The sequence below is a fragment of the Spinacia oleracea genome, chromosome 1 (genome assembly GCF_020520425.1).
Source record: "Spinacia oleracea cultivar Varoflay chromosome 1, BTI_SOV_V1, whole genome shotgun sequence".
In the NCBI taxonomy this organism is placed as follows: Eukaryota; Viridiplantae; Streptophyta; class Magnoliopsida; order Caryophyllales; family Amaranthaceae; genus Spinacia; species Spinacia oleracea.
Genome location: NC_079487.1, coordinates 122,834,298 through 122,852,240, shown reverse-complemented (window position 1 = coordinate 122,852,240; position 17,943 = coordinate 122,834,298). Strand labels below are relative to the sequence as shown.

At 34.4% G+C, this 17,943-nt stretch overlaps 2 protein-coding genes across 2 annotated transcripts; both read right to left on the bottom strand.

The window, feature by feature from the left end:
- Positions 1 to 968: 968 nt before the first annotated feature.
- Positions 969 to 6,253, bottom strand: LOC110775298 (protein NRT1/ PTR FAMILY 1.2). Its single transcript, XM_021979909.2, has 4 exons — positions 6,098 to 6,253; positions 5,804 to 6,021; positions 2,689 to 3,230; positions 969 to 1,930 (listed from the first exon to the last, which is right to left on the bottom strand). The coding sequence occupies exons 1-4, from the start codon at positions 6,168 to 6,170 to the stop codon at positions 1,054 to 1,056; spliced, it is 1,710 nt and encodes a 569-aa protein (XP_021835601.1). The 5' UTR covers positions 6,171 to 6,253; the 3' UTR covers positions 969 to 1,053.
- Positions 6,254 to 7,484: 1,231 nt separating this feature from the next.
- Positions 7,485 to 11,505, bottom strand: LOC110775307 (protein NRT1/ PTR FAMILY 1.2-like). The gene is made up of 4 exons (XM_021979917.2): positions 11,166 to 11,505; positions 10,819 to 11,036; positions 9,100 to 9,635; positions 7,485 to 8,439 (listed from the first exon to the last, which is right to left on the bottom strand). Exons 1-4 carry the CDS (start codon positions 11,254 to 11,256, stop codon positions 7,566 to 7,568), a joined length of 1,719 nt encoding a protein of 572 aa, XP_021835609.1. The 5' UTR covers positions 11,257 to 11,505; the 3' UTR covers positions 7,485 to 7,565.
- Between the last annotated feature and the right edge of the window lie 6,438 nt (positions 11,506 to 17,943).

The window sequence follows — 17,943 nt, the reverse complement described above, 5'->3', positions numbered from 1 at the left end:
TTTCAAAATGTCGGGGATCATTATGAAATTATTGCAAGTAAGTTCGCTCCTCATATATTGGGACAGGATCCTTTTTTAATTTGTACCCAATTTCATACAAAGTACTTTAGAAGTTCAGAGATATGGTTAGTGTTGTGAATGGTTCCCAATGCTCTGGAGTCTGGAGCAAAGCTCTTGAAAAGGCCATTTGAACAACCCTTTCTGATCAGCCGTTATTTAGTGGTGTGTGTGCCAACACTGTGCATTGTTTTTGCTGTTATGCTGGAGCAACATATATGAGACTTGGGTTTTTATTTAAATCCTGACAAGGTTGCTCTGATGTGAATAACTAATTTGGCTCAATGAGTCAATGCCATTAGAATGTTATGCAATGCAATCTAGGGAAGGAAAGCTGGTTTTGAAAAGAGCTAACCCTTTTTGAGCTGCAGAATGGACCTTAGGTGAAGTATACAAGTTAGAATTGAAACATGCTGAAATGCTGAGATTGTGCTGTGAAGTCCATTGGACCTGTTTACGAGCGCTTCTTTTGCAGATTATTCTAGGAACTCAGATTATGCATGTATATAGGTTTAAACGATGATATTATGAGAGAAATATACGACACGCATCTTTTCAGTATATAAATATTTTTTCCCCTTCATATTGTTCTACATCAGTACCTCCTGTAAATTATGGTAAGTTATTATGTTGTCTCAGTTTCTGGTGTAAAGAGATAGTACGACAAGTCTCGATGATTTTTTCTTTCCCAAAGAGGAAGTGCAAGGGTTTTGCGCATTGTGGTTAAAAGTAAATCTCTATTTTTTTTATAGGATTTGGCGTTTTTGGATATTCAATTGTGACACTTACATTGTGAACATCAGCAGGTTAATTGACTAGTAAAAGAGAGGAAAATTTCTCATATTCCGGATTTTGTGAAAAATTACCTTCCCAAAAAAAATGTTGTTAGAAGGTGCGTAAAACCCAATCAATCATCAATAACCTTCGTTACAAGATTTGTTATATTTGAATAGAAATGATCATAATTACATAGGGAGAAGCAAGAAACACCATCAATTACAATGTGCAATGTCCAATGTCCTCATGATCCCTTGACTTGTCATCTTGCTCTTCATAGGAGGGGCCATAAGCTTTGTTACAGATAAGGTAGTAGAAGAAATTAAGCAAACACAAACCAGTAAAAACCCAATAATAATAATCAAAATGAGCCTTGTTTATGTTGCTTGATACCCAACTCTCTTTTCCACCTCTGCTTGTAATATAATCTGTGGCATTCAAGATCAAACTCGAAAACACACTTGCTAATGACATGCTCACCCCACCGAGATTCGTTGCTACACTCCGCATGCTCTTCGGGAATACCGAGCAGAAGAATTCGTTTTGACCGATTATAAAGAAAACATCGGCCATACCTGAAAACCAAAGATGTGGCAATAGCCATAAAGCCGACATGTCTGTTACCCCGTTCGGATCATCTGAGAATCCTTCCTTAATAGCTGTCTCGCGTCGAATACCTTCGACTATTGCATTCACAGCCATTGATAAACACGAGAGTAGGATACCGATTCCCATTCGTTTTCGAGCACTTAGTCGAACCGGTTTACCCATCATCTTTGTTGCTAAAGGCATGAAAATGAGATCGTAGATGACAATCCATGAAACTGCAGAGATAACTAAGAATCCCACGAAAGAGCCGGCCGGGATTTCGAAGTTTGAGGTGATATGACGATCCATAGATTTAGTGAGTAGAACGTTGAATGGACTTGGGTTTATTGAAAATATAATACCTGTCGACCATATTGGGATAACTCTAATCAGGGATTTTAATTCTTCTACCGTTTCTATGGTACAAAGGCTCCATGGATCAATGGCTTTTCCACCTTCTGTTAGTTCTTCTTCGGCATTCACAACCATGCAAGCCTTATTTAAGAACCTGGTAAAGTGGAGAAATCTCAGTGAAATTTTGCAAATTCTGATTCCTCAAAGTACATAGGAGAGCAAAGCTAAAGAAGTCCAAATTCATGGACAGATGTAGAGGAGTGGCATTGTCATGTTTTATTTCTATGTGAAAACAAGAAGTTTGACATATTGAATTCCAAAAAACCAGGACAACACCAATCAGTCAGAGAAATAAAGAGATAAAAGCATAAAGGAAAATGAAATTTCAGGAGAGGAATTGCAAAATTTGCTTGAGTGAAAACAAGAAGTTTGACGGTATTGAGTTGACGAGCAATGATAACATACTCTATTGAGGAAAAGACGGTCATAAATGGTGTCAATGAGAATGAACTTGTATGTGAATTTATAAGGAAAATCAATATTAATTCCCATGGTAATGCTAGTCGCACAATTATTATCTCTTTTTCTTTATAAATTTTCATTATTCATTACCATTTGAGGAGTGGTATTCGATTTTTTTTTTGGTGCAAATGAGATACAAATGGGGGTGGGTATTCGAATCTGAGATCTATTGTACACATACCCTCAGTCTTAACTACTAGACAAAGACACCATTGGTAGAGAAATGATATTAGGTGGAAATGCAAATTTATGAAGAAAACCACCAAGCTTATGACAAAATGTCATTACCATGAGCATCATTTTGTTATTTATTGCCAAATTTAACTTAGATTTATTTTCAATTCCACCATTTATTACCGACTACCAAACAGACCGTTAAGAGATGAATACCTTAGATTGTCACTTGGCATGACCAGTTTGGAGCCGATTCTACGATGGTACAATTTATCATGGTTTTCAGAAAATTTGAAATGTCTCTTCTTAAAATAAGCTATGAACACTTGAGCAAGTGCCATAGGTGATTCTGCCTCGGCCTTGGACTTGATGTAGAAGGGAGAAGCCAAGAAGAAGAAAAGAGCAGACAACAACATCAACACAACCGGAACTCCAAAACCAACTATCCAACCGAAGTGATCTTGAATATAAACCACACAAGTCACTGCAAATATAATAGCAGCACAGGTAGCAACATAATACCAATTAAAGAACCTTTCTAAGATGCCTGTATTTCCATGGTTATCTTCTTTGAGCAACTGATCAGTACCAAAAGCTAAGGAAGAAGACCTGACACCACCAGCCCCAATTGACATCATGCCGAATGATGATACTAGTACTGAAAGTCGAAAATAGTTCAGAGATGTGCACTTAGTATTGGACTCATCACATGGCGTTGCACCAGGAATAATGGTAGTCAACCAAAGGAGAATCATACCCTGCAATATGTTTAGCATTGCCCTTAACATAACTTATTTGTAAGACTTACACGATTACTTATGCCCTGTTTAGTTCACCTTATTTCTCCTGATCTGATCTGAACTTATTTTTTCTGATCTGATTTCACCTGAATTTATTTTTCTGATCTGGTCTGATCTGATCTGATCTGATTCTTCAGAATTAAGTTTAAACAAAAATCTACATTTATTTAATATTAAACGACTTACGTGTAAAATAAATATTACACAAATTTATAATATTGTTATTATTTATTTGACTTTGCTCATGATTTAACTATTCCTTATACTTCCTCCGTTCCGGAATTATTGCACCATGTTGACTTCACACTTCCCAATGCATGACTTTGACTCGTCATCTCTCGAATTATGTATAAGTAAAAATTATAAAAAATTTATATTTAGAAAGTATATATCAATACTAATCTAATAAGATCTTACACGATTACACTTGTTTTACGTATATTTTACAAAAGATGGTCAAAGACACAACGTGAATAGTGTAAAAGTCAACATGGTGCAATAATTCCGGAACAGAGGAAGTATTAGATAGACCCTATACATGATCTAGACAGATCGGTTATGATCTAGACATATAAGTTCTGATCTATATATGCTCTGTACAGATCGGTTCTGATCTGGAAATGATCTGTACATATTAGTTCTGATCTGGACATGATCTGTGCATATCAGTTCTGATCTGGTCATGATCTGTACAGACCAGTTCTGATCTGGTCATGATCTGTACATACCAGTTCTGATCTGGTCATGATCTTTGGAGACCAGTTCTGATCTGGTCATGATCTTTGCAGGTCAATTCTGATCTGAATAATCTGTACATAGTCGACATCTAGACCAGTTATAAGTGGACGTATCGATTCTGATCTAGACATGATCTGTACAAATCGATTTTGATCTGAACATATTGGTTCTATAAGGATCGGTTCTGATGTAGACAAAATCTTTGCAGATTTGAACATCATCTGGACATGATCTGTACGGATCAGTTATGATCTAGATATTATCTGATCCTATCAGTTTTGGTCTGGATACATAATGGTTCTGATCTATAAAAATCAATTCTAATATGGACATGACCTGTTCGTATCGTTTCTGATCTGGACTTAATGGTTTTAATTTGGACATGATGAATTTGAATGTTTTGTTAATGTTTTTTTATGCCTTAAATAATAGATTTTAATTGCACCGACAACAACATTATTTTTTATTAAAGCAATAATAGTAATAAAATATTACATATAATAACAATGATAGTTATTTCATGCCTTAAATAATAGACTGTTTGATATACTACGATCATAGCTATGGTGAAATGAAGTTTTTATTTGATTCGATTTTGATGTATTTGTTAGATTTAAATTTTTATGTAGATGATCTGATCTGATTAAATCTGAAATAAGTAATAAGGTCCTGAAATAAGGTGAACTAAACATGACCTTACTCTCTTGGACAGAAAAAAAAAAAAAGGATAAATTGTTTTTTTACCACCTATACAAAACGAAAGATTGTTTTTTACCACCTACAAAAATCAAAAAGTTATTTTTACCATCTAAAAGACTAAAACGTTTTTTATCGGCTACCAAAAAGATTAAAACTTGTGTTCTACGACCTAAAAACGAAAAAATAGATGAAACTTTTTCACTCTAATTCAATTTTTCCTCCAATTTTTTACACTCCCTGTGTGATTTGCTTTATCTTTTTCACTCTCCTTTCTTTACTACCATTAAACTTTGTCAATTGTGAATTAATGCAGAAAAAAAAAATGTAAATTCATGGAAGATAAAGAAGCAGGGGAGAAAATAAAATATCAGGAATATTACCGTTATTGTGGGACCCACATAACGTTTTCATATATTTTTCCATTTTTAGGTGGTAAAAAATAAGTTTTTAATTTTTTTTTTTTTAATGTGGTAAAATACAAGTTTTAGATTTTTAAGTGGTAAAAAATAAATTTTCAATTTTTTTAGGTGGTAAAAAACTATTTATCTAAAAAAAATGCATATGTAAAATAAATAAAATCCGGCCAATAAATCCAATGGATAAATTGGTTAGGTCGGAACTGACCTATTTATTTACTTCTATTGGGGTTTAAGTTATTTTCAGGTTTTGGGTCCTCTTTTCTTGTTCATACACCAATATTGTTGGGTTAGTTTTTGGGTCGGGCCAGTATTTGTCGATAAGCTTCTATATGGTACTCTCTCTATTTCGAAATAATAGAGATAGTTTACCTTTGCTTGCCAATGTAAATGTTTGGTCATTAATATCCTTAATTTTGTATTTGCAAAAATTATATAAATTTGATATTCCAAAAGTACGTATCGAGACGAATCAAACAAGATCTCACATGATTATAGTTTCCTTTACCCATAAATAACAAATGATGGTCAAATTAAAATTTGTGAATAGCGTTAAAAGTTAAAGTGTCCCTATTATTTCGAAACGTTGGTAGTATGAAATAATACAACAAGTAGCTCAAAATTTCAATATTTGAAGTGTAAAACAAAAGCAGGAATTGAAAGGGTTGAAAAGAATACCAGAAGGCTAAAAATGGAGCCAAAACCTATCATGGAGAAGCGACCCACATAAGAATCAGCAAGAAAAGCACCAATAACAGGAGCCAAACTGGTGGCAGAAGACCAGTAATAGATTAAGGTAGACCCAGTTGCCAATTCCATACCATAACTTCCCATCAAATACATTATCATATTTGGTGAAATCCCAAAGCTTGCTACTTTCTCAAATGCTTCATTCGCTGTAAAATGTAAAATAATAATTCTGGGTTAAACAAATTTGTAAAATGTATTATCAAATATCAAGTGTTTCGTTACCTATGATGAAAGGGAGGGTCCTTAAACCACCCTTAGCCATACTGGTGCCTAAGAGAGGTTCCTTGATCTCCATGTTGCGACCTCTGAACTTTCCTTTGGTAATTGATTCAACTTATGAGAAAATACATATAATGTAATGTCCAAATTGTGCATTAATTGTCTGATTTCTCCAATCTGTCATTACTTGAAGTTGACATAACTGGCTATATCACTATGTGGATGTAAATTGTAATGTAGTCACACCAAAATTAATACATTACTCCCTCCGTCCCTTAATACTCGCACCGTTTTGACTGGACACGCTTATCAATGCATATCTTTGACCACGAATATCTTCAACTACATATTATAAAAACTTAATTTTTTTTCAATATTATGAAAATATATATTAAGATGAAGCCAATAATATATTATATACTAACATTTGTTTTCATATACTAGAAATAAAATAGGGTCAAAGTGAATTATGTGAATAGTGTAAAAAGTCAAAACGGTGCGAGTATTAAGGGACAGAGGGAGTAGCTGATATCATTTACTTTTGTTATCTTGTGTGTCGACTATGCCGACTATTTGTAGCTTTCAAGTTTGCCAAATATATGGCCTTAATATGTTCCCCAAAAGATTATCTCGTTGCATAACGAAATTTACTTACATGAGATTAGTGATTTAAGACACATCTTGGTTACCGTAATTGTCAAATAAACAATCATTAAAAAATGGAGGGAGAATATGCTCTTTCCTCCCATTCCCATGTCGACACGCGCATACTACGGTGATTATCAAACAGCTAAACATTACTTTCACTAATTATAAATTTATAACACCATGTTATGTCCTAATCCAGCTCGTTGATCAAGTGTTGCTTATAGGTGCTTACAAGTTTCAACTAACTGCTTGCTATTTTAAAATCCATATGATCCTGAATCTTTCTACTAAAACTAGTGGAGTACTTTGTACAAGAAAATCAACGGTAATTAACCCCCGTAACGACAATCAATTGCGTCTTCTCAATTCTACACAATCAAATCTTAATAAAGTACAATTATCGTATGAGGCAAACAATTAGGGACCGAGGAAGTACACATTTGACTTGGAAAATCTACAATAAAATACGAGTCGGAACTTGATACAATGATGTCATGCATGCTCTTATGTGGTCGTTTATATAATTCCTCTGTTCCTTAAATATTCCATAGTTGACTTTTACGTCTTCCAAGACATTACATTGACACTTAATATCTCAAATTATATGTGAAAAAAAATTGTAAAAAATTGATATTTTTAGAAAATTATATAGTACGAATCTAACATGACTAAAAAATTTCTTACATATAAAAAATGGTTAAAGTCGTAGGGTGAATAGTGTAAAAATCAAAATTGTACCATATTAAGGAACGGAAGAAATATATATATATATACTCGTATTCTCTCCAAGGAAATTCGTAAGAAAAATTGAACAAAACAACGATCATCCTTCTATAATCTCCTCATTGTCCTCAAACCTGTCTTGGTCATAAGAAGGAGGCCCGTAAGCTCTACTGCAAAGAAGGTAGTACAAGAAATTAAGAAAGCTCAAACCAGCAAGAAGCCAGTAGTAATAATCAAAATGAGCCCTGTTTATGTTACTTGATACCCAACTCTCTTTTCCACCTTTGCTTGTAATGCTATTGATACTACTCATGATCAAACTTGCAAACAAACTCGCTACAGACGTGCTTAACCCAGAAATAGTTGTTGCTACACTTGACATGCTCTTTGGGAATTCAGAGTAGAAGAACTCATTTTGGCCAACTAAAAATAAAGCCTCAGCCATTCCAGAAATCCAATGGTGAAACAGCAACCAGTAAGCGGACATGTCAGTCACTGCTTTCGGATCATCTGAGAATCCTTCCTTAATAGCTGTCTCACGTCGAACACCCTCTATTATCGCGCACACAACCATTGACATGAATGAGAGTATGAGACCAACTCCCATTCGTTTCCTTACACTCAATTGTCCTGGTTTTCCTGTTATTTTTGTGGCTAAAGGAATCACAATGCGGTCATAAATGGCAATCCATAAAATTATTGAGATGACTGTGAATGTCCCGAAGGAACCAGCTGGAACTTGAAAATTTGAGGTGATATGACGATCCATGGACCCCGCTTGTAGAACAGGGAATGTGAACTGAGTTGTAGTTACTGACATCATAATCCCTGTTGACCACATTGGGATTACCTTTATGAGGGCTTTCACCTCTTCCACCTGATTTACGGTACAAAGGTTCCATGGATCTATGGCTACTCCATCAGGTGTGAGTTCTTCCTCTGCATTTCCAACAATGCAAGCCTTATTTAAGAACCTAGGCAGTGGAACAACATCAGTGAATTAGGTTTTTTTTAAAATGTAAGTTTTCTTCTCTCTGTGTGGATGCTTTTAGGTTTGTTGGGATCATAATTCATTTCAAAAGGAGTGAAGCATAATAAGAGGACTTAAACTTTGGGAAAAGTCAATACTCCGTAGTTAAAGAACTCAACTTCCAAAAGTTTAAGGACCTCAAATGGACGGATAAGTGATGGAAATGGAATCACTTAACTATTTCATTTCCATCACCTAATGTTTGGTACAAGAGGTGTGGTAATACAACCCCTTTCCTAAAGGCAATCATTTCCACCATTTGTTACCTCTTCCAACTCTAACATAACAAAATTGTTATCCTGATCAATTTCTATTTGCAAGTGATTACTTTCCCAATGTATACCAAACAACTTATAAAAATAGAAGTTTTGCTTTTTTCCCCCTCCAAAAATCATTTTTAATGTTTAATGTGAAGTTAACGTTTAAGGCTTAACGGAGATTGCACAAGAGGACTTGTTTAGGTCCTTCTATTATGTTTTACTCTCAAAAGAAGAATAGGAATAAAAAAAAACTATTACGGAGTACATCCAAACAAACAAGTCCATACACTTCAAATTTCTTCTTAACAGAAGCATTGAAATGAAAATGACAAGGGTGTGCATACCTTAGTTTGTCACTGGGAATGAGCAGTCTTGAGCCCTTGCTCTGATAATACAGTTCATCCTCAGAAAAATTCAAATTTCTCTTCTTCCATGAAACCATTAAAACTTGAGCAAATGCAATCAAGGATCCTGCCTTGGCCTTAAATTTTATATATAACGTAGAAGCTGAGAAGAATGAAAGAGCAGATAACAGCATAAGCACAACTGAAACTCCAAAACCAACTTTCCACCCAAAGTGATCTTGAATATACACCACAAAAAGCACTCCTACCACAACTGCTCCACAGCAAGCAGAATAATACCAGTTCAAGAACCTCTCTAAGATGCCTGCATCGCTAAAGTTGTCTTTCTTGAGCAACTGATCGGCACCAAATGCTAAGGAAGCTGACCTGATGCCACCTGCTCCAATTGACATCAGGCCAAACGCCGATACCAGTAGTGTGAGTTGGAATACATTCCATGACTTGCATTCAGAACCAGAGTCATCGCATGGCGTTGCACCAGGAATAATAGCTGTCAACCAAAGGAAAATCATTCCCTGCAGTATAAGTATTATCCTTTGTTTTAGGGTAAGAGTGTAGAGGAAATCTATGATTACAAATTTGCATTTCCTAAACAGAGAGAAATACAAATACTTAGGGGCAGAAATTTTTCTTTTGCACATAAAATTTGCTCAAGGGTGCTAGGCAACAACTTCATCACACCTTATTAATTCTTTTTCTTGATGGGGAAACGAGAAATATGGTAATAGTGGATACTAAGGGTATTCTCATAATTATACTATTGTACCTATTATCTAGATACTAAGAGTATATGAGAGTCAAGCACCCGTATTCTCAATCACACTATATATATATATATATATATATATATATATATATATATATATATATATATATATATATATATATATATATATATATATATATATATATGAGAGTCAAGCACACGTATTCTCAGCGAAAATGTGTTCTGAACACACTTCTTGGCAGTTGGTACAACCCTTGAAACCTTTAATTGTTCATTTGCTGATATCCTCGCATTATACAAGCAATTACAGTAGGAAATCAACGAGTTAGATAATCAGTAGCACTAGTATCAATTAACAATGACATCCTCAATACATGTTTGTTTTCAAGGATATTATCAGATGAAAGCATTTAGTACCAAGCTTAAAAAGTAACATAAATGTGGCAACTGTATATCCTAAAAGCAATTGACAGAAAATGAATGAATTTTGTCTTCAAATTCCAACTCATTTTCTTTGCTAGGAAAAATATAATTCGTGGTCCGTATATACGAATAAGTATTGAGGGTAGAACATATATTTTACTGCTTTCTTTCTATTTTCTGTAATGGGTAATTTAGTCATTTTCCTAGCTAAATTGTTATTTGGGTTGTTTAGCGTCAATTAGAATATTCTGTCATGTGGTCAGCAATTGTACCACATATAGTTGTAATTCTTCTAGCGTTTTTCCCAAGCTAAATAGAATACAGCTCCTTCTTTCTCTCTCTAAATTTGGGGATCTTCTCTACTGCATTTTTCCAGGTCCTTTATCAGTTTACAATAAGTAATTAGCTCAACCGTCAAACTAAATTCATCCTCATTACCGTCAGTTATTGTTTTCTTTCCTTCTACTTTAGTTTTTAACACAAACGAAATTGAAGCATCAATCAGAGTAAACAGTAAATAAGCAAACAGAGAGGGTGGAGAAGAATACCAGAAAGCTAAAAATGGAACCAAATCCGATCATCCAAAATCGACCCACATAAGAATCAGCAAGAAAAGCACCAATAACAGGGGTAAAATTAGTGGCAGCATTCCAGAAGAAGATGATATTAGACCCAGTTGCCAATTCCATACCATACCCTCTCATCAAATACAGTATCATATTGGGTAAAAGCCCAAAACTTGCAGCTTTCTCAAACGCCTCATTTGCTGCAAAACATGAAAATTTTCCCAACAAAAAAATTCAGTACAAAAAAACTTAGTTGAGCATTTTATCGAACAGGTGGTGTGCAACATCAAACTTGTAGAATTCAACAATACAAAAGGATTTGGGGTTACCTATGATAAAAGGGAGAGTTTTTAAGCCACCATTTGAAGTACCCAAGAGGGGTTCCCTCATTATGTTGCGATCTGAAGAGTTTTCCTCCATTGATATTATTGCATTGAGCTGCTCTGTTACTGCAATTACAATTACGGATTGGAGGATGGAAATTGAAAGTTTAACTCTACCGTCTAACAGCTTAGCTTATACGGATTCGAGGATGGTGCACGCGGTACTCGAGGTTCGGATTTTGTCGCATCTTTTAATGGAGTTTGACCGGTATACAGGATTTTTGGAGGGTGAGTGGCAATGTGACTTGTGAGTAAATGTGGGAAATAGAAACCAAAAAAATATATGCACTCCGTACCTAACCAGTATTGTTATTTAACCTACTCCCTCCGTCTCTTTTTGTTTTTTACGTTTGATATTTTTCACGCGTTTTAACGAATAATTAATTTGCATTTAAATCCCTCAATTTTTTTTTATTTAACGAGATAAATTACGTTTATTTATAATGTTTTCACTTTTATCAAAATTCTGATATTGGGAAATGAGAAAAATTTTATGTCCCAATGAAAAAGTGTGAGAGATTAAATGACCCAATGAATTTGATTGGTTAAAATAGTGGTTGGACACGAATTTTGATAGAATACTAAGTTATTTATGTGATAATATAAAAGGAAATGTAAAGAACATTTTGAAATACCCAAAAAGGAAAACGTAAAAAATAAAAAGAGACGGAGGGAGTAATATTTAAGTTTAGTTTATATCTTATGTGATTATAAATTAAATAATAAAAATACAATGTTGTCATAAATAAAAATAAAAAAGATTGCATAATTCAACAATTTATTTAGGGGAATAAAAAAAGAGCGAGAATACTTTTAGAGTGAGAGCAAAATGTGTCATCTTAGATTTTAGGGGCTTCTCTTTTAGTATAGTTATAGACTTATAAATAAGACTATAATCTATAGGAGAGATGAAAAATACATGATATGATGAAGAAACAAAACCAAACTTTGAGCCTTCAAATTACGTAACACCCAGTTATTCTCTCTGTATTTATTTAAGGGATACACTTGTTTTTTCGGCCATATTTATTTAAGAGATACTCTTGTAATTTTTAGTAACTTATCAACCCCACCATATAATTAAATAATATATCTACACTCCACTCCCACCCCCAATCCCCTAAAATGACATGGTCCCTACTTGTTTTACTTATTAAAATACCTAGCCAACCCCACTTGTATTATTATTTTATTTCATTCAATTTTTTTTATGCCACGCTATTCGACGCCCACTTTTTAATGGTGAAAAACCCAAAATTAGCCTTATAAAAAAATCAAATCCCCCCCCCCACCCCACCCCAACCCCAACCCCAACCCCATACATCACTTTCTCTCTCTTTAATTTACCCACCCCTTTCCCAATTTAGGCAGCCACCACCGCCATCCACCACCGACACCATCACTCCCACCTAACTTGTTTTTTTCTCCGCCACCCACCACCACCCCCACCTAACTGGTTTGTTTTCCGCCACCCACTGCCGGAGAATTCATCGCCATTCATCAAAATACCAACCGGCGCATGCACCACCATCAACAAAGCTACTCGTATTCAATTAATTAAAAAATTAATTAAATGTACTCGTGGTACTTAACGATACACGTCGTTTAAAAATTTAGTGATAAAAAGTGCTACAATTACTAATTAGTGTGTTTCACCTATTTCATATCGACTCAAAATAAATAAAAAATATTACCACCTAGCTTAAGCGTTAACCAACAAACAAATATTAGTCTTATTCTTGTCAATTATTTAGTTTTTGACTGATAATAATCGTAAACTACCCTAACAAGACAATAAATATTCAAAGAATAAATTTAATTATGTGATTACATGGAATAGGGTTAAGAGCCCAATTCCTACCCTAGGCCGAAATAGGGATGTGAACCCTATTCCCTCCCTAGGCATGAATAGGGATCTCAACCCTATTCCCTCCCTCCATGTGAAAAAATAGGGAGCTCATCCCTATTCCCAACCTAGGCAAGAATAGGGATCTCAGCCCCATTCCATGATTTGTTTGTTTATTTCAAGATTTGTCGCCTTGCTGTTGTTAACATGGAATAGGGCTCATACCCCAATTCTTGTCCTAGGACATGATTGGGATCTCAGCCCTATTCCGTGTTTATCATTTTTGTACCATTACAACACGGAATAGGGTTACAACTCCAATTCCCTCCTAGGACAAGATAGGGATCTCAACCCTATCCCGTGTGCTTTTGTCGCCTATACAAACCACGGAATAGGGCTCCTATTCCCATTCCCACCCTAGGACAAGATAGGGATTTCAGTCCTATTCCGTGTTTTTTCTATTTTGTCTCCATTACAAAACACGGAATAGGGTTCCCAAACCAATTCCAACCCGAGGGCAAGATACGGATCTCAACCCTATTCCATGTTTTTTTCCCTTTTGTCGCCATTACAATACACGGAGTAGGGCTCCCACTCCAATAATTTTCTCCCTAGGACAAGATAGGGATCTCAACCCTATTCCGTGTTTTTTCATTTTTGTTATTACGTGTTTTTCCTCAACTAATTCTTCGTCGAATTTATTACATTTGTTATTATTATTTAGTTAATATTTTTATTATGTTTTTAATAATGCATTATTAAGGTTTTTTTAGGGTCATTTATTAATTATAATGTCAATAAATAATTTTTTCAAATGAACACAAGTGAACATTTTTTCCTTAAATAATTATTAACTTAATTATAGTCAACAAATAAACAAGCAAACTTAATTATAGTCAACAAATAAACAAACATAATAAAATTCATTTACGTTCTCGGCCAAAATTTCACTTCAATCACGATGATGACGTGGTGGTCGGGCCAATGATGGCGGTGGCTAAGGTGGGGCCGACAAAATAGTGGTTGCCGGAATTTAGTGGTGGTTCTAGTGAGAGAAAGTGGGGGAAGTGAGTGGGGGAAGTGGGGGTGAGTGAGAGTGGGTGAGGTGGGGTGGGGTGGGGTGAGAGGGACAAGAGGGACATTTCATTAAATAAAGATGGGCGTTTTGCATAAAAGTGGGCGTCGAATAGTAATGCCCTTTTTTTTCTTAATTCCCGTGTCCGATCAAGTGTATTTTTTAAATATATACGGAGGGAGTATAACATAAATGGTACAACCAACGCTATTTCTTTGTCTTTGTGTTTGAATCTTATGAACACGCACAAGGTGTACAATAAATTTATTGTACACCAAAATAACTTTAAATATTTTTTTGTAACTTTAACCTAATTTTGATTAACTTTTATATTAGTAAAAAAAAGTTGATGGATAAATATTTTAAAGGATTAAATGATTAATTTTATACATTATTAGAGATTTTGAAGAAATAAATTTTATTAAAATAAGCATAACTTTTAACCATTTTGAGTTAACTTTTACTCTGTTGTACAATAATTATTGTACAACCATTATAAATAAGAATTTGTGGACTTGTATCTACAATAACCAAACCTGGCTTCTAGCTCACCCATGACCAAATCTATATGACTAACCATGATCAAAGACTACACCGTAGTACCGTACGGTACGCTTTTAAACAAAGATATACAACTGATATTATAGCATTCTCGGATCAGAAATAAACCAAAACACAAACTACACAGCGCACAAAGTTGGTAAACACAAATTCAAGGGGCTATGTTATGCACTTATGCTAATGCAACCACCAAATTGGTTATCGATTGTATGCCCACCTCCCAATTAAGTGTCCCAAGTCCCAACTTCATTATGTTAGCGAGGAAGATAAATTAGGTACTCTTTTCACTATATATCTATTGGAGTAGAAAAACAATCGAGTAGTGTGCCTCATGAAATCCAAAAGTTAACATTTTTGCTAACATAAAGGATATGAAACTCTTCACTAAATTAAAGAAAATAAAGAATATGAAGTTAACATGTTCTCCTTACAAGTGTTTTAGGGTTACTCATAGTGCTTCGGTAATTTTATTTTGGCCAACCTAAAGCCATCTTTCAAAAAACTATGCGTGGCAGTCGGTAGGTATATAATGAAATATTATTGTCATTGCTCGAGCTTGAAACTTGTTTCAGTTTGGCTGTGATAGGTCGGATATAGACCTGTCAAAAATCGGCCTGACCTGAAAACCGATTTGAATCCGATTCGAAAATATTGGGTCCTGAATAAGATTTTGGGACCCGTAATCTGATTTTATCCGAACTCAAGCAACCCGACCGATCCCGTTTCGGACCTGACCAATTGAAAATCATTGTATTTATAATAATAAATGAGATCATGAGAAAATTTCAGCATAATAAACACGTTGTTTTTACTATTTTAGTGTGTAATATGATTTTAATTTTAATTATGCGCCATTTTATGGTTGGATTTGACTAAATATAAACTTGTGCAGGAAAATTTGTTAATTTATGCCCATATTTTGTATATTTATCACCTAAATTAATGAAAATATAATGCACGTTTTTAAATCTCTCAACCCGTTGGGTTAACCTGAACCCGAAAGTTCTGGGTCTTGAACAAGCATTTGTAAACCCGAACCTAAAAGTAACCTACCCGATTCAACCCGAACCCGAAAATAATTTTTTATAACCCGACCTGACCAACCCGTTTGATAGATCTAGTCGGATACATAGACTTGAGTTTGAGTGAGTGTGAGTAGGATATAGATTTGAGTTGGAGTGAGTGTGAGTAGCAATTATCAATTTGTTTTTCTAGCATTTACAAAGCATCCATAGAATGGGCTTAGACTGAAAACTAATAGCCCACTTTTAAACCCTCTAGAGTAGACTAGTCTTATAGTCTTATTTACTTACATTAGTATTTTTATTGTTTTTGGCATAAGCTTATAGATACTCACGTTGGTAAGGCAAAGTAAGATAAATCCCACAAAGGACATCAAAAAGCATATTGTAAAGTCATCATACAGTTTGCCACTTCCAACTTCCAAGTCCTAGAGTATTATGGTTACGTATTAGCACTAACTACTTAATCATTTGCCAAATGTTTGATGGGCCCGTACAATGATTAGTAATAACACAAACATGTTCCCCCTACATATTTTACCTTCAAATACCTAAACTTAACTCATCCTTTTGTATGACAAGTATTGATAGGAAAGAGTACACCACTACAAGAATTGACCAATACGTACAATAAGGTTGTTTATGAAATGATGACCTAAATTAGCCATGATATTACCTTTAGTAACACTCGTTATACTGTTTTCCTTTCACATAATTTTTCTTAATAATTGAAAGTTTTTTTTTCTCTAAGAAAAAGAGAACCGTTAAAATTTGAACTTCTATTGTACTACATACTACACTATGTGGTTTGTTTTACATAAATTAACGGGTATTTAAGAGGCCTTTTTGTACACATCAAAATATCAAGCTATTTGATAAAATTATTAGGTGTATCAGGATGCACCGTGCACCGAATGGTATTTTTGTGTCCATGGGTAATCACTCTCACATTTTCCCACTCATTCTCACATTTTCTCATCACGTGTAAGGGGAAAATATAAGAGGGTACATCGTACACCCGGGTGCACCTAATACGTCCTAAGAAATACTTGGATAAGGGGTTTGGTCGTTGTGAGGATAAATCATAAAGCTAAGTATTGGAAACAAATGACGTAATTTTTCTAGTTGTTAAAACTTTGAATAATTGCTATCTACCATGCAACAAGAAGACTTGGAGAAGCAATTTTTGTTATTAATCATGGTATTAGGGGTAAAGCTTACATTTCAAAGGACCATGAGAAAAAAAAATAAAAAAAAATCAGGAAACGAATTTTGATACATCACTTAACGGAATTTAGTATACCTCTATCACTCAATGTGAGTATAGCAAATGGGTGTGCCAAAATCACGTTCCGAAAACCACCATTCACTTTGCAAATATATAGTCGAGTCCATGGGGCTTTGCCACTATCACGGATGCACGAGGTGTGTTCTGTTAACCTAATTTTCACTTTCCTCCCTTAATTTATCTTATCTGACTTACCTATACTTATTTTAGAACTTAACATGACTATTTAGTTAACATGACTTATTTTAGTTAGAAATTATACTCGATTAGCTCTCATTTTTCATGAATTGATTTTATGTGAACTTATTTTATATTATTTTTTCTAAAATAAGTGAAAAAAAAGTGAATAAAATAGTCATTAATCAAGCTTCAAAGAGCAATGATTAAAGTAGATAATGGTGATTTGTTGCCCTTGCTTTGGGGTTTGCTGAATTTAAGGACCTCATATCTTTTTAATCCACTAAGAGATTGTTTATTCACATAATCATGTTTGATGAAATTGTTCCCGTGAAGCTACTTTGTTTTATGTGGAAGAGTATTCTTGAGCGAACAAAATGAACCATTAGTTATTTTATTCACTAAACCTAATTGCCCGCATTCTTGAGGGTCTGGTACAACAAATTGGAAGTTTTAGGGAAAATGTGTGTTCTATAAGCTAGACGTCTTATATTGTACAATAAGTTGTAAAACTAAAACAAAAATACTATTGTGTCATATCTCAGAACTACCAGAGAAAAGGCTCGTTGTGAAATCAAGCACACAATTAAAACATAAATTTATGAGAAATTTCTATTACATACTCAATTTTAGTTTTCAAATAATAGAATCAAATTTGTGGATTCCCAATAATCTATCCAGTCTATTAAATAAGATTTTCAAATAAAATTGAAAATATATACGTACGTCCTAACCTATTCTTCTCCCTCCGTTAC